The sequence below is a fragment of the Apodemus sylvaticus genome, chromosome 19 (genome assembly GCF_947179515.1).
Source record: "Apodemus sylvaticus chromosome 19, mApoSyl1.1, whole genome shotgun sequence".
Taxonomy (NCBI): domain Eukaryota; kingdom Metazoa; phylum Chordata; class Mammalia; order Rodentia; family Muridae; genus Apodemus; species Apodemus sylvaticus.
The window spans coordinates 26,344,633-26,369,098 of NC_067490.1; the positions used below are offsets into that span (position 1 = coordinate 26,344,633).

Below are 24,466 nucleotides of genomic sequence, written 5' to 3' on the forward strand. Positions count from 1 at the left end.
TGGACACCTTCTGGTGGCAAAAAAAAAGTGCTAGTTATGAGGTGGGTAAGTTTGGGAAGGGTGGGGGTAGTTCTCAACACCCCTAAGTGCATACATGATGGGAACAAGTAGCCGCAGGCCGCAGGCCACAGGGTCACAGCTCACCCAGGCCTCTGCCACCTTTCTCAGAACTGGGCCTCCTCTTCTGTTACTCCCCCAGAAATGGCAGCTGACCTTTGGTCCCACCTTGCTGCTCTGCCAAGGTGGTCTGACTGGGATGCCAAAGCTCAGAGATATTCAGTCCCCAACCATACTGGAAAGACAGCCTGTATGCTGTAGACACCTACACAAAGTCTGCAGGAAGAGAGTCAAGAATCTAAATGGAATTCAGAACACACCAGAGCACACTCGTAGCAGTTTAAAAAAAAAAAAAAAAGCTCCTAGCCCAGCAGTAGTGGTGCATGCCTTTAATTCCCATACTTGCTAGGCAGCAGGCAGATCTCTGAGTTTGAGGCCAGCCTGATCTACAGAGTGAGTTCCAGCACATCCAGGGCTGCACAGAGAAACCCTGTGTTGAAAATCAAAACCAACCAACCAAAAAACCAGAAAGCCAATAACAACAAAACAAAACTGGAGAGAGAGACAGAGGGGAGGGGGGAAAGGGAGAGGAACAGGGACAGGGAGAGGGAGAGAGGGAGGGAGGGAGGGAGAGAGAGAGAGAGAGAGAGAGAGAGAGAGAGAGAGAGAGAGAGAGAGGGAGAAAGAGAGAGACAGAGAGACAGACAGAGAGAGAGAGGTAGGGAGGGAGGGAGAGGGAGAGAGAGAGAGAGAATCTGAGAATGGAAGTTAATAGCAGTTTGGCCATTGAAGGCAAACTTGGGAAAAGCAGGTCTGGGTCTGGGGCCTGGCTCTGTCTCCTTGGTCTCTCTCTGGGTCTTAGTTTCCTCATCACCATAAGCAGAGATGGGAGGGAAATATGGAAGCTGGTGGTGTGGCTCAGACAGTTGTTGTCTACCTGAAAATGTATAGCCCTCCATGGGTTGCAGAGTGTGTGAGGTAGACATGACTTTACAGGTCATTCAACTGAGGCACCAGCTTACTGCATCCGGCAGGTCAAATCTGGCTCACTACCTGGTGATATTAATAAAGTTTTATTAGTTCACTGTTAGGCCCACCCACTTTTACATCACCTGTGGATACCGAGTGCTTCAATGGCAGACTTCCCAGGCTTTAACAGAGCCTGCATGGTCTGCCCACAAAGCAGGAGCTATTTGCTTTCAGTACCATGCAGGAAAGGTTAGCAGAGCCCTGATCATGGCAGATAGATCTGAAAACTGAGGTGACAGGAAAATGGGTTCCAGGGACACAGAGTGTGGGCCATCATGATGTGTCAGCAGGAGCCAGGCCCCTTGCTTGTGGAGCCTTCCTCTACCCCACCCATTTAGCTCACTGCTTTCCTGCTGGAAGCTGTTTTGTATGGTGCCTGAGCTGCAGCTGATGGGTCTCATGCATTGGTACAGTGGCACTGTTGCTTTGTGTCTGAGTAGCATCCTGCTTCAGTGATTGTGCCTTACCTGACTTACTCTCTACAGAAACCACCAAGAGCTTGTTTTAATAGATGGTGTTTGATCAGCCCTATTGTGGTAATATTAAGGCCTGAAGAATTGGAACACCTGTACACAGTCACGACAGGGACACACCCTTTACATCTTGTGGGATGAACTGCACTGGACTCTGGAATTGGAAGTGTGGGGACTGTTCCAGTCACAGCCTCAGAGGTGGGTCATCCACTAGCAATCAGGCTTTGAGTTAGACCACCATAACAAAGTATTGCCCATACCGAATGCTAGAATTGAGACAGATATTCACCTCTCGTTTGTGTGTCCAAGCTGGTATGGCAGCTTGCAACCACCCAGGCTCCCCTAGTATCTTGCTTCAATTAAATCAGCAGGTGCCTCTGTCTTTTGGGAGGTCTAATCTACCTCTTCGAGGGACGGGGTAAGGCAAAAGACAGACTAGAAGACTTTACCTTTAGGAGCGGCCCAGAATTTGCCCCTCCTCACTCTCTCTCATATTGGCTGGAGATTAATAACAGGACCAATGCTAGCTGCAAGTGAGTCTGTCAAATATGCTAGCTGCAAGGGAGGCTGGCAAATATACTAGCAGCAAGGGAGATGGGAAATGTAGTTTGCAGTGGAATAGCCTAGGTCTTAGTCGTCTCATTCCTGGTGTTCTGTGTATAACGATGAAGGGGCAGCTGCATGGGTCTGGGTCAGATGGCCTTGCTGTGTCTTCTGGTGACAGTATAAGGGACCAACAGAAGTTGTCAGACTCCAGTTTTCACTCTGAAGGTACAACTGCAAGGAGGAGTTCCAGATCCCCGATGAGCTTCTCAAGGCCCATTACAGGATGGGTGGGCTCTCAGATGCCACTCCCGAGCATTACCTGGTACAGGTGAGGGCAGCTCAACACCCACCCCACCCCACCCTTCTCTGCCTCTTCTCCACTTCTATCTTCTTCCACTCTATCTTTTTCTCTCAGTCCTTCTTTGGACTGCAGGGGATTTTTTATATGCTAGGCAATTCTACACTGAGCCATGTCCTCAGTCCCTCAACTGAGAGTTCTAGGCAATTATGTACTGCTGATCCATGCCCCATCCCCTCAGTTCCTCTTAACAACCCTTTGGTCCCAGAATGTGTGACGTAGAGAGAACCTTACAGTTTATCCAGTTGAGGCATCAGCTGACTGCATCCTGCAGGTCAGATCTGGCCCACCACCTGTCGATATAAATAAAGTTTTATCGGTCCACTGTTATGTGACTGTGGATGTTGCTCCTGTTATTGCTGTTTGCTTGTGTGTGTGTATGTTTCTGTGTATGTGTTGGGTGTTTGTGTGTGTATGTGTGAGGTATGTACGTGTGTGGCATGTGTGTGTGTGTGTGTGTGTGACGTGTGTGTGTATGTGTGCCATATGCATGTGCAGGCCGATGTGTGTGTGTGTGTGTGTGTGTGTATGTGTGGCATGTGTGTGTCTGCTTGTGTGGCATGTGTGATGTATGTGTGGCATGTGTATGTGTGTGTATGTGTGTGTGTTTATGTATGGTGTATGTATGTGTGGTGTGTGTGTATATGATGTGTGTGTGTGGTGTGTGGCGTGTGTGTGTGTGTGTGTGTGTGTATGTGTGGCATGTGTGTTTAAGTGTGGTATGTGTGTGTGTATATGTGTGGCATGTGTGTGTGTGTGTGTGTGTGTGAGACCTGTATGTGTGTATGTGTGGTGTTTCTTCCTCTCTACACATCTTCTCTCTGAAAGTTCTCCTCTTTGTCTCTCCCATTCCCTATCCCCATGCTGTGGTCCTAGGTGGATCGAGCCATCAGCGCCTGTGCAGAGTTGCATGACCTGAAGGAAGAGGTTCTTAAGAACCTGAGGAAGCTGGAGGGCTTCAGGCCAGAGAGCCGGGAGCAGGTGAGGCCGGGAGGAGCATGCCAGACTCTGCTTGGGACTGTGGGTTTTCAGCTTGATGGCTTCTCTCTCAGTACAGTAGTTTCTGGAGGAGGGTGGGGTGGGGGATGAGGGTCAGGCAGCTGGAGCAGCAGGAAGGAAGGATGAGGAAGAGGAAAGTTTATTTTTTCTGAGCAGGTCCCTTGACTGCAGAAGGATGGACAGAGGGGCCTGCTGAGACCTCTGCACTCACACATTTTCCCAGAATCTCCCATTAATCAGCTTCACGTTAGAATAAAGAGAAACCTAAGAGTGTGAGAATCAGCTTGTAAAAAAGCAAAGGCTAAATTTTGTCAAATGCTTTTTCAGCATCCAATGAAATGACCATGTGTTTTTTTTCTTTGAGTTTGTTTATGCAGTGGATAGATAGCATTGATGGATTTCCGTATATTGAACCAACCCTGCATCCCTGGGATGTTCAGAATTGAAAGTTCTTCTTGGTGGATTTTTCCTTTGACCAGGAAAAAGTGTCTCTTAGTGTCTCTTTTGATGACTTTAGGTTGAAAGTCAATTTTATCTGGTATTAGAATGGCTACTCCAGCTCGTTTCCCGAGACCATTGGCTTATAAAATTGTCTTCCAGCCTTTTACTCTAAGGTAGTTTTTGTCTTTGACATTTAGGTGTGTTTCCTGTATGCAGCAAAATGTAGGGTCCTGTTTCCTTATCCAGTCTGTTAGTTTATGTCTTTTTATTAGAGAATTGAGTCCATTGATATTAAGAGATATTAAGGAATAGTGATTATTACTTCCTGTCATCCTTTCATGCTTAAAGTCTCGGAAAGAACAGGAATTCAAGGCCCATACCTAAACATAGTAAAAGCAATATACAGCAAACCGGTAGCCAGCATCAAACTAAATGGAGAGAAACTTGAAGCAATCCCACTAAAATCAGGGACTAGACAGGGCTGCCCCCCTTTCTCCTTATCTTTTCAACATTGTACCTGAGGTACTAGCTCGGGCAATTAGACAACATAAGGAGGTCAAAGGGATACAAATTGGAAAGGAAGAAGTCAAACTATCATTATTTGCAGATGATATGATAGTCTACCTAAGTGACCCAAAAAACTCCACTAGAGAACTCCTACAGCTGATAAACAACTTCAGCAAAGTGGCAGGTTATAAAATCAACTCAAGCAAGTCAGTAGCCTTCCTATACTCAAAGGATAAGCAGGCTGAGAAAGAAATTAGGGAAATGACCCCCTTCACAATAGCCACAAACAGTATAAAGTACCTTGGGGTGACTCTTACCAAACATGTGAAAGATCTGTTAGACAAGAACTTCAAGACTATGAAGAAGGAAATGGAAGAAGACCTCAAAAAATGGAAAAACCTCCCATGCTCATGGATCGGCAGGATTAATATAGTTAAAATGGCCATTTTGCCAAAAGCAATATACAGATTCAATGCAATACCCATCAAAATCCCAACTCAATTCTTCACAGAGTTAGAAAGAGCAATCCTCAAATTCATCTGAAATAACAAAAAACCCAGGATAGCTAAAACTATTATCAACAATAAAAGAAATTCTGGGGGTATCAGTATCCCTGACCTCAAGCAATACTACAGAGCAATAGTATCAAAAACTGCATGGTATTGGTATAGTGACAGGCAGGTGGATCAATGGAACAGGATTGAAGATCCAGAAATGAACCCACACACCTATGGCCACTTGATCCTCAACAAAGGGGCGGAAAACATCCAATGGAAAAAAGATAGCCTTTTCAACAAATGGTGCTGATTCAACTGGAGGTCAGCATGCAGAAGAATGGGAATTGATCCATCCTTGTCTCCTTGTACTAAGCTCAACTCCAAATGGATCAAGGACCTCCACATAAAGCCAGACACTCTGAAGCTAATAGAAAAGAAACTGGGGAAGACCCTTGAGGACATCGGTACAGGGGGAACATTCCTGAACAGAACACCAATAGCTTATGCTCTAAGATCAAGAGTTGACAAATGGGACCTCATAAAATTACAAAGTTTCTGTAAGGCAAAGGAAACCATCAAAAGGCAAATCGGCAACCAACAAATTGGGAAAAGATCTTCACCAACCCTACATCAGATAGAGGGCTACTATCCAATATATATAAAGAACTCAAGAAGTTAGACTCCAGAAAACCAAATAACCCTATTAAAAAATGGAGTACAGAGTTAAACAAAGAATTTTCACCTGAAGAACTTCGGATGGCGGAGAAGCATCTTAAAAAATGCTCAACTTCATTAGTCATTAGGGAAATGCAAATCAAAAGAACCCTGAGATTTCACCTTACACCAGTCAGAATGGCTAAGATTAAAAATTCAGGAGACATCAGATGTTGGCGAGGATGTGGAGAAAGAGGAACACTCCTCCACTGCTGGTGGGGTTGCAAATTGGTACAACCACTCTGGAAATCAGTCTGGCGGTTCCTCCGAAAACTGGTCACCTCACTTCCAGAAGATCCTGCTATACAACTCCTGGGCATATACCCAGAATTAATTCCCCAGCATGTAATAAGGATACATGTTCCACTATGTTCCTAGCAGCCCTATTTATAATTGCCAGAAGCTGGAAAGAACCTAGGTATCCCTCAACAGAAGAGTGGATGCAAAAAAGGTGGTATATATACACAATGGAGTACTATTCATCCATTAGAAACCATGAATTCATGAAATTCTTAAGCAAATGGATGGAGCTGGAGAACATCATACTAAGTAAGGGAACCCAGACTCAAAAGATGAATCATGGTATGCACTCACTAATAAGTGGATATTAACCTAGAAAACTGGAATACCAAAAACATAATCCACACATCAAATGAGGTACAAAAAGAATGGAGGAGTGGCCCCTTGTTCTGGAAAGACTCAGTGAAGCAGTATAGGGCAAAACCAGAAGAGGGAATTGGGAAGGGTTGGATGGAAAAACAGGGGGAGGGAACGGGGCTGATGGGACTTTCAGAGAGTGTGGGTCTAGAAAAGGGGATATCATTTGAAATGTAAATAAAAATATATCGGAAAAAAAAAGAAAAAAAATTAAAAGTCCCCCCCAAAAAAACCCCAAAAACCCCCAAAAAACCCAAAAAAACAAAAAAGCAAAGGCTAGCCCAGGGTGATACAGGCTTATAAACCCCACATAGCTACAGGGGCAGGGGGACTGTGACTTCCAGGGTAGCCTGGGCTGCTTGCTGTGTTTGAGGTCAGCAAGGAGAGAAAGGATAGGGAGGGAGGGAGGGAGAGAGGGATTGAAGGAAGGAGTAGAGAGTCCTGTTCCCACCCCCACCCCCCATTGGAGGTGCCGGTGGGCTCAGCACATTACTGCGGTCACATGTTTTGGGATGGCACTTCTCATGTAAAGGACAGTGACCAAAAGACAGGAAGAGGCAGCCGGCATCCTGCAGTTTAGAACACGTCTCCAGTGATCCAAGTGTTCCCTGCTTGGCCCTGCCTCTTAAGGAACCTGTCACCTTCTGACAGTGTCACCCCAGGACACAGCCTTTAATTCAGAGATCTCTGGGGGCCTCCCAGGATTCACACAGGAGCTCTTCCTGTGAGGGAATCTTCTGGAGTTTCCATGGAAAAGGCAGACTTGGTCCATTGCACAGTTTCAGGAAGAAGATTGTGCTGGCTCGCTGCTCCTGTCTTGAGCTCTGTGGAGAAGCCGGTGCTGACAGTGCTTGTGTGTGGTGTGTGGTGTGTGGTGTGTGGTGTGTGGTGTGTGGGAGACTCAAAGTCCTGACCACCTTCAGTTTAACACTTACATAAAACAAGTCCTTGAGAGCTGCATTACACCGTGGGAAATCAGAAACTAGAGACAGGAAATGTGATGCTACCTTGAGCCCACAGCTGCCGGAGCACGTGGGCTTCTCTTCAGTGGTTGTGATTCTTGTGTAGCCACCCACACTTCTAGTGTTAGTGTGAATTCCTGGAGTTTGTCATTGAGAAGAGTTTTTGATGTCTTTGTCACTTTAATTCGTGGCCAGGTCAACCTGCCTGGGCCTGGCGAGTCAGACTTGGAGTCCTGACCCAGCTGCCTGGTCACCGTCTGGTAGTGTCCCTTACGGGGACGAGGACTTCTGCTGTGTGGATTGCCTGCATTGCCCTGTTTGTGAAGTGGGACACTCGATGATAAGTAGCTGTAGGGCTGGTGGGGGTCAAGTGAGGGAAGATGCTTGGGACACTGAGAAGAGGGCTGAGTGTCACCTGCTGCTGTCACCAGGCAGGCCCCAGTTGTTGACACATGAGCTGCTTCAGGACCCTGTACTGTCATGGCGTCTGTCTGGAGACACTTCATCTCGCCTTATCTGGAATCCTCTCTTGCATCTGCAGTGGGGTCATCCAGGCGCAGGGTTATCCCCTAGTCTAGACCAGGGGTCAGAGGCCACCAGAGCAGTGCCCAGGGCTCATGCTGCATCTTTGTTTCTCTGGCACCATCTTGTGGTTGGCTCATGTGTTGCTGGCAGAGCTGTCAGGCTGCTATGGCAACACAGAGGTGTGTGTTAGTGTGTGTGTGTGCGTATGTGTATGTATCTCTGTGTGGGTATGTATGTTTATGCGTGTATATTGTGTATATGTTGCATGTATGTGTGCAAATGATGTGTATATGTATATATGTGTATGTGTGTGTATATGTTGTGCGTATATATTGTGGGTATGTGTGCAAATGATATCTGTGTATGTATCTGTGTGTGTCTCTGTGTATATGTGTGTCTCTGTATGTGTGTATGTATCTGTGTGTATATGTATGTATGTATGTGTGTATGTATGTTTATGTGTGTGTATATGTGTCTGTGTATATGTATGAATATATGTTGTGTGTATGTGTATATATGATGGGTGTGTATGTATCTGTGTGTATATGTGTATATATGTATATGTGTGTATGTTTGTGGATATGTGTGCGTATGATGTCTTGTGTATGTGTATGTGTGTGTGGTGTGAGTGTGTGTGTGTATGTGTATCTGTGTTCCTGGATCTTAAAGGAGGGCCTCCCTCAAGAAAGGGAAAGGAACCAGGTGGTGTTTGCACACACCCTTAATCCCTACATTAAGATACTAGAGATACAGAGAGGCAGGCAGATCTCTGAGTTCAAGGCCATCCTGGTCTACAGAGCTAGTTCCAGGACAGCCAGGGCTACACAGAGAAACCCTGCTTCAACAAAGTAAGATTCAACACAGAGGAAATGGAACATAATGAGGTAGTTGTCCTGTTTTCTTCTCACGCTGTCCCTGTCCCAGGACTGGAAACTGGAGAGGCAGCATCTGTCTGAGAGCCACTCATGCCCTGTGTGGTCACCACAGGGTTCCATATTACTCATGAGTTACTGCAAATGGGACAGACACAAGGAAGGACTTCCAGCCTGGCAGAACTGTCTTGGAGCTGGAGGGCGTGCCTTCTGGGAGTCTCCACTCTTCTAGACACAGCTAGGGGGCAGCCCCATGTCTAACACCCAATTCTCCCTTCCCCCTCACTCTCCTCAGGAGTGTGCTAGTCAGCATGCTGTCCAGCAGAGGGCGCTGTGGAGTCTGGAGCTGTACTTCTATCTGATCCTATTTAACTACTATCTGCATGAACAGGTGGGGCTGAGGGAGGGCTACCCCAGCCACGGGGACCCCACGGGGCAGGGAATAGAGGGAGACTGTGTGTGTGTGTGTGTGTGTTTGTTGGTCCCTGAGAAAGGCTGGGAGGGCCAAGAACAGGTCCAGGTGCCTGTTGTTTCTGCCCCGCCCCCACTTCCCCTCTCCCCCCACCCCCAACCCAGGCCTGGGCTTAGTATCTCAGTCAGGGCAGAAAACATCCTGCTCCTCCCTCTCCTACTCGGTCTCCCCTGAGTCCCAATGCTACCTTTCGGGGCTCCCTTTCTGTACAGGGCTAGGCAGGGAGGGTTCAGGGTGGCCCCACACTCCTCAATGCCCCGTCTCTCTCGGCCTCGGACTGCAGCACCCCCTGGCCTTTGCCCTTAGTTTCAGTCGATGGCTGTGCACCCATCCTGAGCTGTATCGTCTGCTGGTGGCGCTGAATTCAGTGGGGCCCTTGGTCCCCGGGCACCTCATCGTCAAGGGCTCCCTGGTGAGTAGCTGAGTATCTGTGGAGTGGACGGGGTTGGCTGGCTGCCTGCCTCAGGGAGTTCTAGATTTCTGTAGTGCTGGGGAGGTGTGGCCGGGGTCGGGGGGGGGGGGGGACGCTAGGTAGGGGATGGGGTGGCAGGCTTCTCCTGTGGGCACAATGTCCCAGGCTCTGGCTGCTGTCCTGGTACCTTTTCCTCAGTCTCAAAGCCCAGAGGTTTGACACAGTCAGACTGGACCGTAGGACATCTGAGCTGGAGCCTCTCTGGAGGCCGTGCACCACCACGTCCTTGCCAGGGCGTCGGTGAGGCTGCAGGGTCCCGCCATATATACCCTGTACCCAGTAGGACACCGTTTCTCTGCCAGCCCGATTCCACACTTCCCTCTGAGACCCCGTTGGATATGGTGCCCACCACCGGCTATGGCAGGTGACCGTGGGCTTCCGATTGGATGTCCTCCTCCCTACAGGAAGCAGATGACCTGGTTTCCCTGGATGCGCTCAGCACCATCAGAGAGATGGACATAGCCAACTTCCGGCGTGTACCACGTATGCCTATTTATGGCACCGCCCAGCCCAGTGCCAAGGTGCCCGCTTTCAGGCCCCAGGGTTCAAAAGAGGAGACGGGGCAAGGAGAGCCGTGACCCTGATGGCCCCTTGTCCCCCCAGGCCCTAGGCAACATCCTGGCCTACCTGTCTGACACCAAGAGGAAGCTGCGCCAGGTGGTCTGGATCAACCTGAGGGAGGAGGTTGTGTTGGAGTGTGATGGTCACATGCACAGCCTGTGGCCCCCGGGACCCGCGCTGGCCCCCGAGCAGCTGGAGGTAAGGACTTTTGCACGGTCTGCAGCAGAGGCACTTAGGGGGGAATGGAGAGAGCGGGGCGGGGGTTGGGGGGGCTGTGTTCCTGTTGTATGATGGCAGAGCTGAGGCTTAGCAGGACTGTCCCAGGACTACTGTTCCCGTGTCCCCATGTCCCCATTCTCCCGTGGCCTTTCTGCCTCTGCGCTGTGGTTCTGACTGAGGCTGCGGGCTCTTGAGCTCTGGCCCATGGCTCCATCAGGCTCCTGACTCTCAGGCCTGTCTCGGTGTCCTCTGCCCTCTGTCTCTCTCTTGTCCAGACTCTGGAGGCCCAGCTGAAGGCCCACCTGAGCGTCCCTGTCCCCATCACCAAGAGCCCTGCCACCCCCAGGTTCCAGAAGTGCCTGACCACACAGGAGGTCTTCAGCCAGCACCAGGGGGCCAGCCTTGGCCTGACCTACTGCCGCATTCCCCTGCCGGACTTCTGCGCCCCTCGGGAGGAGGTGAGGGGCCAGGTCTCTGGGCCCTGGATCTCTCTGTCTCTTCTCTGGCCTGGGAAAAGCAGCTCATCTCCATAGTGGGCCAGGGGATTGTGTGATGGTGTCCATATGAGGCCTCAGACACATGTTCCCATCTGTTCTCTGTGTGTGCTTATGTGCTAGCACACGGGCCTGTTCACTGTGTATCCTACCTTCATGTGCTTTCTGTTGTGGGGCCAGTCTGCCTGTCATATGTTGCAGGCATGTGCACCATATGTCACAGGGAAGGGCGTGTGCTTATATGGCTGTTGGAGAAATATATGACACACGGTGCCGTGGTGCTGTGGGGTGTTGGTCCCATGGGGGTTCATAGCATCTGTCTTGTGTGTGTGTGTGTGTGTGCTGCATGTGAATGTTACATGCATGGAGGGGGACGATCACAGAGAAACCCTGTGTGACTGAGGTGGTGTTCACGTGGCAGCTGTCGGTTTGTGACAGAGGTGTATTCGCAGCCATCTGTGTGGTTTGCCTTTCAGGGACTTGTTGGTGTATCTGTATGCTCTGTGTGCCTTGCATTTGTGGTCTGTGGGTGTGGCTGTGATGGTTGTCAGGGCTCATAGCCAGTGGAGGGCTGCCCCCTGGTGGCTGCTCAGGCAGAGACACAGCACCAGACTGGAAAACTTGGATGTGCATGAGCATTGGCATACTGAGTGTCGGATGTGTGTTGTATCTCCTCATACGCCTGGGATATAGACAGTTATGGGTGTATATGTGAACATAGCTGTTCATACATGCATGGTCTTGTATGTAATCCAGTGAGCTGTGTGTGCACATGAAGTAAGTTATGTGAATGATGAGTCATGAGGGGACAGAAATCTGGGGTTACCATTTCGATGGAGGTCCCCACTGTGAGTCTGGACACCCCTGGACTCGAACTGTGGTCTTGTCACCCCAGGACTTTGAGCGGCTGCTTGAGGCCATGCGAGCTGCTCTCTCCAAGGACCCAGGCACAGGCTTTGTCTTCAGCTGCCTCAACGGCCAGGGCCGGACCACAACGGCCATGGTGGTGGCCGTGCTGGCCTGCTGGCACATTGGGGTAGGTGTGGCCTTGTGTGTGAGGTCAGAGCTCATCCCTGGCAGGGGCGGATTCTGGTTGTGGTGAATGTGAAAGGGCAGAGGTCATGTCTGATGTCATGTAGGGGACCCTCTTCCATCAGTCTGGGCAGACCCTCAGCAGGGTTTCTGGGTGTGTGTGTGGGGGGAGTGGGGAGTATGTGTACAGTAGGGAGAGGCTCCACCTCAGCTCTGCCATCCCTCAGGGCTGTCCCGAGGTGGGGGAGGAGGAGCTAGTGAGTGTGCCGGATGCCAAGTTCACCAAGGGCGAGTTTCAGGTGGGTATGCCCCTCCCCCTCCCCACCCCGTCCCTGGTCAGAATTCTTGGGTCCTGCTGGGATCTTGGTGGGGGGAGGCTGTCTGTCCTCTTCCCAGGTGGGTGGACTGTGGCTCAAAACAACTTGACTCTTAAGCCTCTGCCACATGGATAGGGTCTGGCCCCCTCCCTACCTGGCCAGGCCATCTTGGTGTGGTCGGGAACTGCCTCTTAGCTGCTTGAGATTCAGCCGTGGTTGGCGCTCCATAGAGGACTGTAAGCTCCTCTGCTCTGTCTGTCTCCCTGCTTCAGCGCAGGGGCCCTGGATGGGCCGCCATTAGTGTTCAGACCTGTCCTCTGCCTCTGGTACCTGCCCCGAGTCACATGACATCTCAGATGGGTGACACCTCTCTGCACACTTGGCCTAGATCTGAGCAGGGCTGGCCTCACAGTCACTTTCTGCTCCCTGTGTCACAGACTTGCCGCTTGCCCTCCTGGCACTCCTGCTGCCCTGACCTCTGAGAGAGGTCAAGGCTGTCAATCACCTGGTGCCTCTGGGCCCCTGGACGTGATCCCCTTTCCACCCCTTTTCCTCTCATGGTTGATGTTCATCCCTACCCCCTTTTTTTCTTTACTTAATATGATGAAAATATGCTAACAGTAATCAAATTCTAGGCCAACCTGGTCTATATTGTAACTTTCAGGCTAGATAGGGCTACACAGTAATACTTAGTTTCCAACAAACAAACAAATAAACAAACAAGGAACTACACAGTGAAACCTTGTTTCAAATAAATAAATAAATAAATAAACAAATAAACAAACAAATAAATAAGGGGCCACACAGTGATACCTTGTTTCAAACAAACAAACAAATAAAACAATAAATGTAGCTCAGACATGGAGTGTTTGCCTGGCTGTTCAAGGCCCTGGCTTGGGTCCCGACCACTGCAATAGATAAGGAAGAAAAAAAAAAACCCAAGCAGAGGAAATGAAGGGCTATGGACACAGAGTCCTGGGCTCCAGGCCAGCATCGAGTCCTCTGAGACGGAGTGGTGGCTCATACCTGCGACTCAGCGTTTGGGTGGGGCAGGCAGGGGGATAAGGAGTTCAGGGTCCCTCTGGACCACGTAGGGAGTTGGAGGGCTGCCTGGAGCGTGTAAGATCCTCGTCTGCGGGGCAGTGAGCTGGCTGGGTCGGTGAAAAGTTTGTCCGGCAGTAAGGACATAGAGTAAGGTGGATCTGTGTGAGGGGCCTCGCCTGAGCTTTGAACATCCTCGGCGCATTTCAGACCTTCCTGTGGTTTACTGGCATCCTCCGCTGGCTCCCCATCACCTCCCCGGCTCCCCATCACCTCCCCGGCTCCCCCATCACCTCCCGGACCCCCCATCACCTCCCCGGCTCCTCATCACCTCCCCGGCTCCCCCATCACCTCCCCGGCTCCCCATCACCTCCCGGACCCCCCATCACCTCCCCGGCTCCCCCATCACCTCCCCGGATCCCCATCACCTCCCGGCTTCCCCATCAACTCCCTGGCTCCCCATCACCTCCCCGGCTCCCCCATCACCTCCCCAGCTCCCTCATCACCTCCCTGGCTCCCCCATCACCTCCCGGACCCCCCATCACCTCCCCGACTCCCCCATCACCTCCCCGGCTCCCCCATCACCTCCTCGGCTCCCCCATCACCTCCCCACTCCCCATCACCTCCCCGGCTCCCCCATCACCTCCCGGACCCCCCATCACCTCCCCGGTTCCCCCATCACCTCCCCGGCTCCCCCATCACCTCCCCGGCTCCCCCATCACCTCCCCGGCTCCCCCATCACCTCCGCTGGCTCCACATCACCTCCCGGCTCCCCCATCACCTCCTCGGCTCCCCCATCACCTCCCCGGCCCCCCCATCTCCTCCCCGGCTCCCCCATCACCTCCCTGGCTCCCCCATCACCTCCCCGGCTCCCCCATCACCTCCCCGGCTCCCCCATCACCTCCCCGGCTCCCCATCACCTCCCCGGCTCCCCATCACCTCCCCGGCTCCCTCATCACCTCCTGGACCCCCCATCACCTCCCCGGATCCCCCATCACCTTCCCAGCTCCCCCATCACCTCCCCGGCTCCCCCATCACCTCCCTGGCTCCCCCATCACCTCCCCTGCTCTCCTATTGTCTCCCTGGTTCTCCGTTTAGCACCATGCGTGACTTTTGTTTTGGGAGCCTGTGGATGTGTCTCCTGGGCGTCACCATAGCCCCTTACTGCCCGGACGTGGGCAGGAGGGCTCAGGCTGAGGTCCCCCTTGGCTTTCTGTCCACTCACCCCTCCTCTGACCCCAGGTGGTGATGAAGGTGGTACAGCTGCTCCCCGATGGCCACCACGTGAAGAAGGAGGTGGATGCGGCGCTGGACACCGTCAGCGAGACCATGACACCAATGCACTACCACCTTCGGGAGATCATCATCTCCACCTACCGACAGGCGAGCGCTGGCCCTGGGCCCCCAGCTCCGCAGGATGGGCTGTGGTTCACATCGGGGGAGTGCGGGTAGGGGAGGTTGGTGATTCAGGTTCCCAGGGGCAGCAGGGCCTGTGGGCCCTGCCTAAGGTGTTTGGACCTTTTGTTCGTTCGTCTGCTTTTTGTTTTGGTCTCACCTCTTAGAAAGACACAGGGACCTGGGAACAAAGGGCAGCATCCCAAACCACGCCCACCTGGGGGATGATGTACAGATTAGACACCTGCTGTGGGAGGGGCCAAGTACAGAGGAATCATGGGATACAATTCTAGTGTGCGATCCTGGGGTGCCAGTGGCTGAGCAGAATCAGGGGCATGGCATTGTGGCTGACAGTCACCAGGGGTTAAAGTCAGTGCTGTGTGATGCGCTTGTCTACAGTGTTTGGCGGCTGGGGCTGGTCCCCATCGAGTTGTTTGTTTGCTCCGATAAATATTATTTTATGTTACATATATTTACTTATCTGTGTGCATAAGGCATGAGCGTGGGGGGCAGGGATAACTCGTAGGAGCTGGTTCTTAACTTTCGACCATGTGGATTCTGGGGAGAAGGGTTTGGGTGGTCAGCCTTGATGGCAGTCACCCTTACCCACCAAGCCATATTGCCACCCTCCAAAGATATTTTATATGTCCATCTGTCCATCTGCCCGTCTGTCTGTCTGTCTGTCTGTCTGTCTATATCTATCTATCTATCTATCTATCTATCTATCTATCTATCTATCTATCTATCTAATTCTTTCTGTCTGTCTATATCTATCTATCTATCTATCTATCTATCTATCTATCTATCTATCTATCTATTTGCCTGTCTGTCTCTCTAGTTTTGGTTTGGTTTTTTGAGACACGGTTTCTCTGTGTATCTTTGGCTGTCCTGGAACTTGCTTTGTAGACCAGTCCAGTCTTGAACTCACAGAAATCCACTTGCCTCTGCTTCCTGAGTACTGGGACTAAAGGCATATGCCACCACCACCCAGTCAAAGTTATTTTTTTAATAATTTATTAAATTGTAAAAATGAGGAGTCTTTTTACATATGAACCTGGGGCTTGCAGCTCTTTAGAAAGAACGTGCTGCTGAGTCTGCCCTGGTCTCCAGTGTTCCCGTGTCTGCCTCTCCAGTGCAGGGCAGGAGGTGGAGTTTGCAGCTTTGGGCCTCGGGGGTGTGGGAATTGTTTAGGTCGTGGAAGCAACGAGCCCTGTTTCTCAGCCTAGCAGAGTAGGTGCGCTGCACAGCATGGAGAGCGTCCGTGTGTGCCCCGGCTGGGTGATTGTCGGGGCAGAGTCTCCTCTGTGGCTTATAAGAGAACACAGGGTCATGGGCAACTTGTTCCATCTCCAGCTGGGGACACATGCGCAGAACGACCCAGAACAGCCTTGGCTTGGGGTCTTGGGGTCAGATCCTGACTGGGTTAGAGGTGAGGCCCTGTTTGGAGGCAGGCATGTGGGATAAGACTGGAGAAAGTTCTGACTAGAGTCTGACCTGTGTGAGGAGGAGATGATGGGTCCGGAACTTCCTAAATGGACTTGGCACACAATGGATGACACAATGTCCCTGTGACTAGGATCCCATGTCTAGGTTCCTTTGAGTCTCACACTATCTTAGTGTTTCTATTGCTTTGCTGAAACGCCATGACCAAAAGCAACTTGGGGAGGAAAGGGTTATCTCATCCTCCAGCCTGTAGTCCACCATCCAGGGAAGTCAGGGAAGCAACTTCAAGGCAGGACCCTGAAGGCAGGAGCTGATTCAGAGGCCATGGAGGCTGCTGCTCCCTGGCTTGCTTCTCGAGGCTTGCTCGGCCTGCTCTCTGATAACAACTCAGGGCCACCTCTTCAGGGGTGTCACCACCTGCAGTAGACTGGGCCCTTCCACAACAATCATCCATCTGAAAAATGTACCACAGGCTTGCCCACAGGCCTACCTAGTGGGGCGTTTTCTCACTTGAGGTCTCTCTTCTGAAGTCACACTGGCTTGAGTCAAGGTGGCATACAACTAGCCAGCACACGCTCGCTGTCACAATTTGGAATCTGTGAGAGCTGAGGCCTCTGGGTTCTGGTTGCTGGAGGCTTAGGCAGGGCTTAGACCTGCTCCAGAGGACGTGGGCCAGGCCGTGGTAGAGGCTCCTTCTCCCCATCCCAACTCCAAAGCTCACAGGCCCTCAATTCCTGTTCCTGGATGTGCGTTGTGAGGACAGAGAGGAAGTGTGTGAGGCCGGGTCTGCAGGGAGAAGCTAGAGGTTGGCCTCAGTCAGCCCCAGAAGGAGTCACTGTGGTCTCAGGGCCACACAGGCAAAGGCCAGGAGGGCTAAAGGTTCAAGCAAGGCACAGAAGGCCACCTGGTGGCAGTGTTGTCACCAGAAGTGAGATTGGATGGGTAGCTGGCTTTACTCCTGGGGGGTGAGGTGGTAGGGGAGGGGGATCCGAGCTATATTTGCAGGAAAAGGGGGGCGTAGCTCCTGGATGCTTCATGGTGGAGTATTTAATGGAGGATGTTTAGCCCGTTCCCACTTCCCGACCCCTCACATTTCTGAGACCAAGTTGGTGCTGACTGCATGAGATGGAATTCCAGAGCCCCATCCCAGGGTCCATGCAGAAGATCAGAAGCTGAGTGCAGTTACTCACCAGTGTGGACACCAGGTGGCGACAGTGAGCTAAGGTAGGGTAAATTCTGCCCTATCACTTTCCCATTGAACCTAGGGCCTCACTGATGTTCAGTAAATTAGGGGTGTGTGTGTGTGTGTGTGTGTGTGTGTGTGTGTATTTTTATTTCTAAAGGTAATTTTTATGTTAGTGTGTGCATGACGGGAGCGGACACGTGTCACAGACAGCATGTGTGGGTCAGAGGCTCTCTCCTCCCTCCTTTAAGTGGGATGCAGTCTTTGAACTTGGACCACTTGACTTTACAGCAAATGGTGTTACTGGCCAAGCTGCTTTTCTGGCTTCTCCCAATTTGTTGTTTTGGTTCGGTTTGGTTTTTCGAGACAGGGTTTCTCTGTGTAGCCCTGGCTGTCCTGGAACTCACTCTGTAGACCAGGCTGGCCTTGAACTCAGAAATCCGCCGGCCTCTGCCTCCCAAGTGCTGGGATTATAGGCATGTGTCACCACTGCCCGGCTCCCACCTTGTATTGAGATGGGGTCTTTTTTTGCCTAGATTTGTCCTGAGCTTCAAGACCTTCTCCTGTCTCACCTCTCCATCTTTCTGTAGGAATGCTGGAATTACAGGAAGAGCTACTCTATCTGGCTTTCTGAAGGGGCTGGGCATTCAAACTTGGGACCTCACACTTGTGTGCAAGTTCATGCTCATTCCTGCCATTTCCCCAGCCCCTAGGACAAGTTCCTTAAAATATATCTATATCTATATCTATTCTTTTAAGTAAAAATAATATATAAATAACACATAATATACATTACTCATTTTGTGTACAGTGCTGTTTTCCTGCATGTATGTCTGGGTGAGGGTGTCAGATCCCCTGGAACAGGAGTTACAGATTCCACAAAGCTTTATGTAGGACTCATCAAGTTAAAGGTCAAGATGAACTCTTGTGTCTAAAAGGGCTTGAGGCAGAGCTGACCAGTGGGCCACACTTCCTGCACCCACATAGGCTAACACTGAGCTCAGGTAAGCAAGAATAGTTTATTGAACGCGCACCTCAAGACTGATCGATCAGGACCACGAAAAGGACTTGGGAGCGACACTTTTTGGTACCTGTCTGTTCTCAGGGCAGGCTTAAAAATGAAAAAAAAAAAAGCCAGTGTGTTTATGGTGGTGGCTGAGGGCACTTGATTCCACTGTCATGGGTGCTGTGTGGTGTAAGCCAAGTGGGAGTCCTTCTGGGGCAGTCTGATCCATGGCTGCCTTAATTGACCTCAGTTTCTTGGCCTTAGAGGCCCAGCCCAGCCATGCCTCTCTATTTTCCAGGGCAACTATGAGGCTTTGTCTATTTTCTCTCTGTCTCTCTCTCTCTGTCTCTCTCTCTCTGTCTCTCTGTCTCTCTCTCTCTCTCTCTCTCTCTCTCTCTCTCTCTCTCTCTCTCTCTCTCTCTCTCTGTGTGTGTGTGTGACTTCCCGCCAAGACTGGTATGTTGAGTGTGATGCCCTGGGCCTCCATGGTGGAAGGAGATGACAGACTCCCTGTGTTGTCCTCTGGCTTCTGTACATAGTCACGCATGCCCACGCTGTGCATGGCTGCCTTGTTAGGCGTGGCATAACATAAATGGTCCTGGGGCGCAGAGAGTCACTAGACTTAGAAGGGTCACAGGATCAATTCCACCATCCCCTGGCCCTGGTATCATCTCGCCGAGACCTGCCTCTCTGGGGAGCAGCTGGCACTGGGAGGTGGGGCGCCTGTTTATTGCATAGGCGCATTTCTGCAGCCCAGCTCCCAGGACCCTGCCAGACAGGGCAGGGCTCAGCCGTGCCTTATGTAGCGAGTGGGCGGTGGTTAGCAGCAGGTGGAGTAAACATTAGCATAAAAAGGAAAATCTGCCTGCTTGCCATCCACTCTCGCTTAGTCCACTGGGACTCCAGGACGAGACGTGCTTCTAAAGGGCCCGGGGCACGGAGGGGGCCTGGCAGGGACTGCGTGGGGTGCCTGGGAGCACTTGCTGAGGGAAGGGAGCCTCTGCAAACATGATGAAGGGGTGCCAGCAGGATTTCCTGATTGCAGTGTGACTCAGGAAGGGACAAGCGAATGCAGAGCCAGAGTGTAGCTCCCACAGCTTGAAGATGGCGGTTGTCCCTCGAATGGCATGCTTACGGGTCTAGCAGGTTGGGGTGGCGCTCTCAGAAAACTGTTAGGGCGTGGGTGATGAATTTTGGGGTACCTGAGATAACCACTGGGGTGTCATGCAGACACTTGTATGAAAGCATGGGTGAGGGTGGGGTTGGGGTGGGGGAGCCTCCCAGCATTTTTCTAGAGTCTGGATTCTCTAAGCTAACCGGAAACTGCCTCAGGAGGGCACTGGCTGGGAGAGGTGCTCACAGGGTAGCAAAATGCCCACTGTACCCCACGCTCTAATGCAGACCTCTTGGGGTGGAGGACGGAGAGGCAGATAACTAATGTCAGCTCCTGCCTCCGCCCACCCCAGACCTCATAGCTGTTTGAAGAAGGCCCGGCCCACCACAGGGAAGCACTCACAAAGTCTGCTTTCATGAAAAGGCCCGACTTGAGAGCAGAGGAGACTCTCAGGGTAGGGGAGGTTGCGTGGTGTACATGCCCAGGGCGGGTGTGGCCCGTGGGGCGTGGGGCTCGTCCTGAGCCTGGAGGGACAAGCAGACTGTGGCCAGGTGGAGAGGAAGGCCATTCGGACAGAGGAGGTGCAGTGTGTGGGGGCACAGACGCTCAGCCTCAAGTTTATTCCTGGGGGCTCAGCAGAGAGCCTCCAGACACACTGACAGAGCAAGACCTACCCCCATGCCAGACAGGCCAGAGGCCTGAGAAGCCTGCGGCCCCCACAGCTCTGGTGTGTCTCCTGGGGCTCCTTCTATTTCAGGTGTCAGTCCCAAGGGTCCAGAAAGCCTCTGTCCAGCTTACAGCAGCTAATGACAGCCTGCCCTGCTGCACCGCTTAGAAACAGCTTGGCTATTTTTATGTACAGGAGGTGGCCAGGTGCCCCCTCCCGGAACTGTGCCAGCACGGGATGCTTTTAAGGAAAGTAGATTGTGACAGGCAGATGGGTCATTGTCTCAAATCACAGCCCTGTGGCCAGAGGCAGGATGTGTCCTGGGAACCTCTGGGGGTGTCGGGCGTAATCCTCACACAGTGTCTGAATTTAGAGATAATTCTACCCTTGAAAGGCTCCTTCCGTCTCCCCCCGGATGTGCCTCAGACCTCATCGTCCTTGCTGGTGTCTTGGGACGGTGCTGGTGTGCTGTGGCTGTAGCCAGGTGACAGCTGGCCACCTCTCCTGACCCTCCGTGGAAGCAGTTTTAAGCGGATTTTCCGAGGAGCACTGGGTGACTCCCGTCCTTCTGAAAACACTCCAGGGCCAGGAAGGAGACAGGAGAGGAGATGCAGGCTGAGGCTTGGGGCTACCTGATCCGTACAGTCAGCCACACAGTCAGACCAGCTCACCATCCTGGGAGACAGCGGGACCTCACTATGTTGGCCAAGTGCCTACTATTTGGCCATTTTTACATTACATATACTTTAATATATTGTATATGTGTATGTTATATACTTTATCAATATTAACATATTTCATAAAATATTAAAAATACTTTAACAGATAATATGCATTAATATGAATATATAAATGTATATTTACATTGCATATTCTATATATGTAATATGCAGAATATATAACATTCGTTTATATATTTATATATTAATATATATTTTAAATATATTAAAAAATTTTATGTTGTTTTTATAGATAATTTTTTCTGATTTTTAATCTGCTGCCTAGTTCCTTTTTTTAAAAATATTTTATTTATTTTATGTATATGAGTATTTTATGTATATGAAGACAGTACAGTATGTAGCTGTCTTCAGACATACTAGAAGAGGGCATCAGATTCTATTAAAGATGGCTGTGAACAAACACATGGTTGCTGGGAATTAAACTCTGCATGTGTGGAAGAGCAGTCAGTGCTTTTAACCTCTGAGCCATCTCTCCAGCCCCGCTGCCTAGTTTCTAAGCAAAATTGATTTTTTTTTGAGCACAATGCTATTTCTTGAGAGTACGCAGTCCTGGAATACCCCCGCGGGCAGCTGCTCTGGCCCTTTGTCTGTAGCACCCTCTTGTCTTGGCTTCTAAGCTCTGAGCCCATGTCTCAGCTGCTCTTCCTACTTCTATGACAAGACACCCAACAAAGGCACTTAAGGGAGAAAGTGACTAATGGTGCAGGGTTCCAGGACACACTCTGCCACTTCCAGGAGTTGAGGCTGCAGGACTTCAAAGCAACAGGTACCGTCCCTCCCACAGTCAAGAGCAGAGGGAGCACTGGATAAATACCTGGCAGTGCTCCGCTGGCTGTCCTCCCCAGGACCTAGCCTGTGATATGGTGCTGCTAACATTCAGGGCGGGATTCCCCAACTAAGAGATTTCTTCATGGGCACGATCACAGGTCAACCTGGTATAGATAATTCCTTGTTGAGGCTCCTTTTCCAGGTGATTTCCACCTTGTGTGAAGTTCACAACAATCAAAACTGAGCAGCCTGTCTTCCTGTTTCTTCTTCTCCTTCTTCTTCTTCTCGTCCTCCTCCCCCTCCCCCCCTCCTCCTCCTCCTTCGTCTTCTTTTTGGTTTTTTGGATTTGGTTTTTTTGAGACAGGGTTTCTCTGTGTAGCCCTGGCTCTCCTAGAACTCACTCTGTAGACCAGGCTGGCCTCTAACTCAGAAATCCGCCTGCCTCTGCCTCCCAGAGTGCTGGGATTACAGGCGTGGGCCACCGCCGCCCGGCCGTCTTCCTGTTTCTAATCCAACTGTCCAAGCTGCCCCACTTTCCACCCTGGGGACACACCTTCCTCCTGACCCCAGCCTACCTCAGGGAGTTCGGGTGTTCTCTTCCTCTTCTTCCTCACCCTGACTCTCTTACTCACCCCTCCTCCCAGGTCACTTTGCTCTGTAGTTACTGGAGCCTCCCAGAGGGCAGGGTGGGTAGCTCTCATGGTGGTGGCTTCAGATCTGTCTAGTCAGTTCTTGGGACAGTGTGTCTCGTAGGTGCGTTCTTACTGGTTCCCTCAAAATTGGTGGCTGAGTGGCTAATGGCAGAACCGGAGCCAGCTTGTGAGTCTGGCTGTCTTCCAGGGAGACAGAGCTCTGTCCCTGTCCCCAAGCTCCGTATGGTACAGTCTATTGTCTGCACCCCTCGTGTTGCCTCAAAAACCGAATTGGTGCTGTGTAGATTCTCTCCAACTGTGAGTTTTAGGGCGCTGGGCCATGTCACGTCTGGGGTGGGGCGACCCTGGAGTTTTCCGAGTATGTAGGCCAGCGCCATGTGTGTTCCTGCAAGGGCTTCCGTCTGCAGCCCAGCTGTGGGGAGAAGAGCTCTCTCTGGTCCCTGGGGGCTCACTGTGTCCTTCCACAGATAGTGCCATCACTTGAAGGACTCCCCCCACCCCGTGTCACACTGTTTCTGGATCAGAGAGGTGTGGTGGGTCTGTGTGGAGGCCTGAGGGTGGTAAGGTAGGATAGTTCAGGTCTGGGTGACCTCCCTCTGGGGTTCGCATTTGAGTTCCCCTGGCATGTTTCTCTGCCCAGGAGAACCTTGCAAGCATTTCCCTTTAAAGTCTCCCTTTCTCTTGCACACGGGTCTCCCTCCATGTGTTCCTCTTCCAAGAGGCTGCCCACGCTACCAGTCCTTCAATGACTTCCAATGCTGCATCCCATGTGCCCAGTTTTGGCTCTGAGGAGTCCCGGGTCCTCACCCGCCCACTCCCCAACCCTCTGAGACCCTCACTGACTGATCGCGGTTGAGCCCGGGCACTTGCATTTTAAGGGGGCACTGGGCATTCTCCTTCCTCCCAGGACAGCAGGCCGCAGCTCCTTCCTACATTTGTCACTGTCCTTGTTGCTGCCCCGAGTGTGTGCACACTGTCATTGCCGGGTCCACGAGGTCCTCGCTGACCACCCGGACTCCCGTCTTCCCTAGGGAGATCCCCGTTTATCAGCTCTGCCACCTCCTGTTTTCTGGCATGTGACCTGAGATGGTAGCATTTCCAGAGAAGATGCCTGGGAGAGCTCTCTAAAGTCAGACGTCCCCACTCCACCCAGACCTCGTCCTCTCTCTTATCTGTCCCCAAACTCGGGTGGATCTCTAAGGTCTGAGTGTTCATCCTTGCCACCCCAGATCCAGGACTGTGGAGAAACGGGCAAGGGAGTCAGATTGAGGGCAGGTGGGGTCAGTTACCAGGATGGGCTTTTTCCCTTTCCAGTCAGAAAGGGGCTGGGCTGAGGAGCAGGTTGTAAGGCGGTCTCCTCAATCGAGAGCTCTATGCCATTGGTCCCTGCCCGGCCATGATCAAAACCCCATCTTACTCTGCCGGAATGCTGGGGCTACTGGGAGAGAGGAGGCAGTCCTGGGAGACTGGGGACTGTGTTGTCAGGAATTGGCATCAGGGTCCTTCTTAGGGGACCGTGAGATGAGCATCTCACCCTCCATGCCTCAGATGCTCCTAGCAGACAGCCTGGCTTTGGAGCAGCATGGTCTTCAGAGAGGAAGTAGAGGCCTTTCTTCTCAGTAGGAAGTGGATTTGAGACCCCCACATTCCTAGGAACTGGTGGGCCCCATGGGTCTCCTCTGTGTCCGGGCAACACTCCAGACCCTGCCAGTGAAATCACTCTGCTTGGGTGCTCAGGCTGTAAGTGAGCATGTCTGTGCTAAAGAATGGTTCTCCTTGATGACACCATCCTCCTTGTCCTTCAGGCAAAGGCCACCAAAGAGACACAGGAGGCTCAGAGGTTGCACCTGCGGAGCCTGCAATACCTGGAGCGCTACATCTACCTGATCCTCTTTAACGCCTACCTTCGCCTGGAGAAGGCCAGCTCCTGGCAGAGGCCTTTCAGCACCTGGATGCAGGAGGTGAGAAAAGCTGCTGAGACAGACTAACAGGCCTGGGGGTGGTGGTAACTCAGGGGTCCTTAGTCTGTTTCCTGGGACAGACAGAGGTAGGGGTGAGCATGCCTGGGGACAGCAAGGACAATATCATCTCATTGACCAGGTGGAATTGTTCCCAATAAGGTGTTGGGGATGGTTGGGACATGGGGCCAAGGTCCAGGCTACTGGGCTCCCAGCTCCATGTCACAGAAAGCCAGACGACTTGGGTGACTTTGCAGCCAAAGGGAAGGGCTGTCAGCTCTGGAGTTCATACTG

At 51.6% G+C, this 24,466-nt stretch overlaps 6 protein-coding genes and 3 pseudogenes across 10 annotated transcripts in view; 2 read left to right on the forward strand and 7 right to left on the reverse strand.

The window, feature by feature from the left end:
* Positions 1-24,466, reverse strand: part of LOC127669885 (perforin-1-like) — a 174,950-nt gene that overhangs the window by 140,287 nt on the left and 10,197 nt on the right. The gene's annotated exons all lie outside the window — the stretch shown is intronic.
* The window catches only part of LOC127669891 (perforin-1-like), a 131,738-nt pseudogene that overhangs the window by 97,069 nt on the left and 10,203 nt on the right, over positions 1-24,466 (reverse strand).
* Positions 1-24,466, forward strand: part of LOC127669893 (paladin-like) — a 148,112-nt gene that overhangs the window by 86,127 nt on the left and 37,519 nt on the right. The window lies entirely within an intron of this gene.
* LOC127669882 (perforin-1) overlaps positions 1-24,466 on the reverse strand; it is a 205,019-nt gene that overhangs the window by 51,819 nt on the left and 128,734 nt on the right. The gene's annotated exons all lie outside the window — the stretch shown is intronic.
* The window catches only part of LOC127669883 (perforin-1-like), a 205,019-nt gene that overhangs the window by 51,819 nt on the left and 128,734 nt on the right, over positions 1-24,466 (reverse strand). The gene's annotated exons all lie outside the window — the stretch shown is intronic.
* Positions 1-24,466, reverse strand: part of LOC127669884 (perforin-1-like) — an 86,482-nt gene that overhangs the window by 51,819 nt on the left and 10,197 nt on the right. The window lies entirely within an intron of this gene.
* Positions 1-24,466, reverse strand: part of LOC127669887 (perforin-1-like) — a 159,786-nt pseudogene that overhangs the window by 51,393 nt on the left and 83,927 nt on the right.
* The window catches only part of LOC127669896 (paladin-like), a 61,171-nt gene that overhangs the window by 34,820 nt on the left and 1,885 nt on the right, over positions 1-24,466 (forward strand). Inside the window, exons 7-8 of the mRNA XM_052164126.1 lie at positions 14,488-14,628; positions 24,020-24,175. Of these exons, the coding sequence (XP_052020086.1) occupies positions 14,488-14,628; positions 24,020-24,175 (297 nt within the window). The remainder of the gene's footprint in view (positions 1-14,487; positions 14,629-24,019; positions 24,176-24,466) is intronic.
* Positions 1-24,466, reverse strand: part of LOC127669890 (perforin-1-like) — a 160,508-nt pseudogene that overhangs the window by 7,308 nt on the left and 128,734 nt on the right.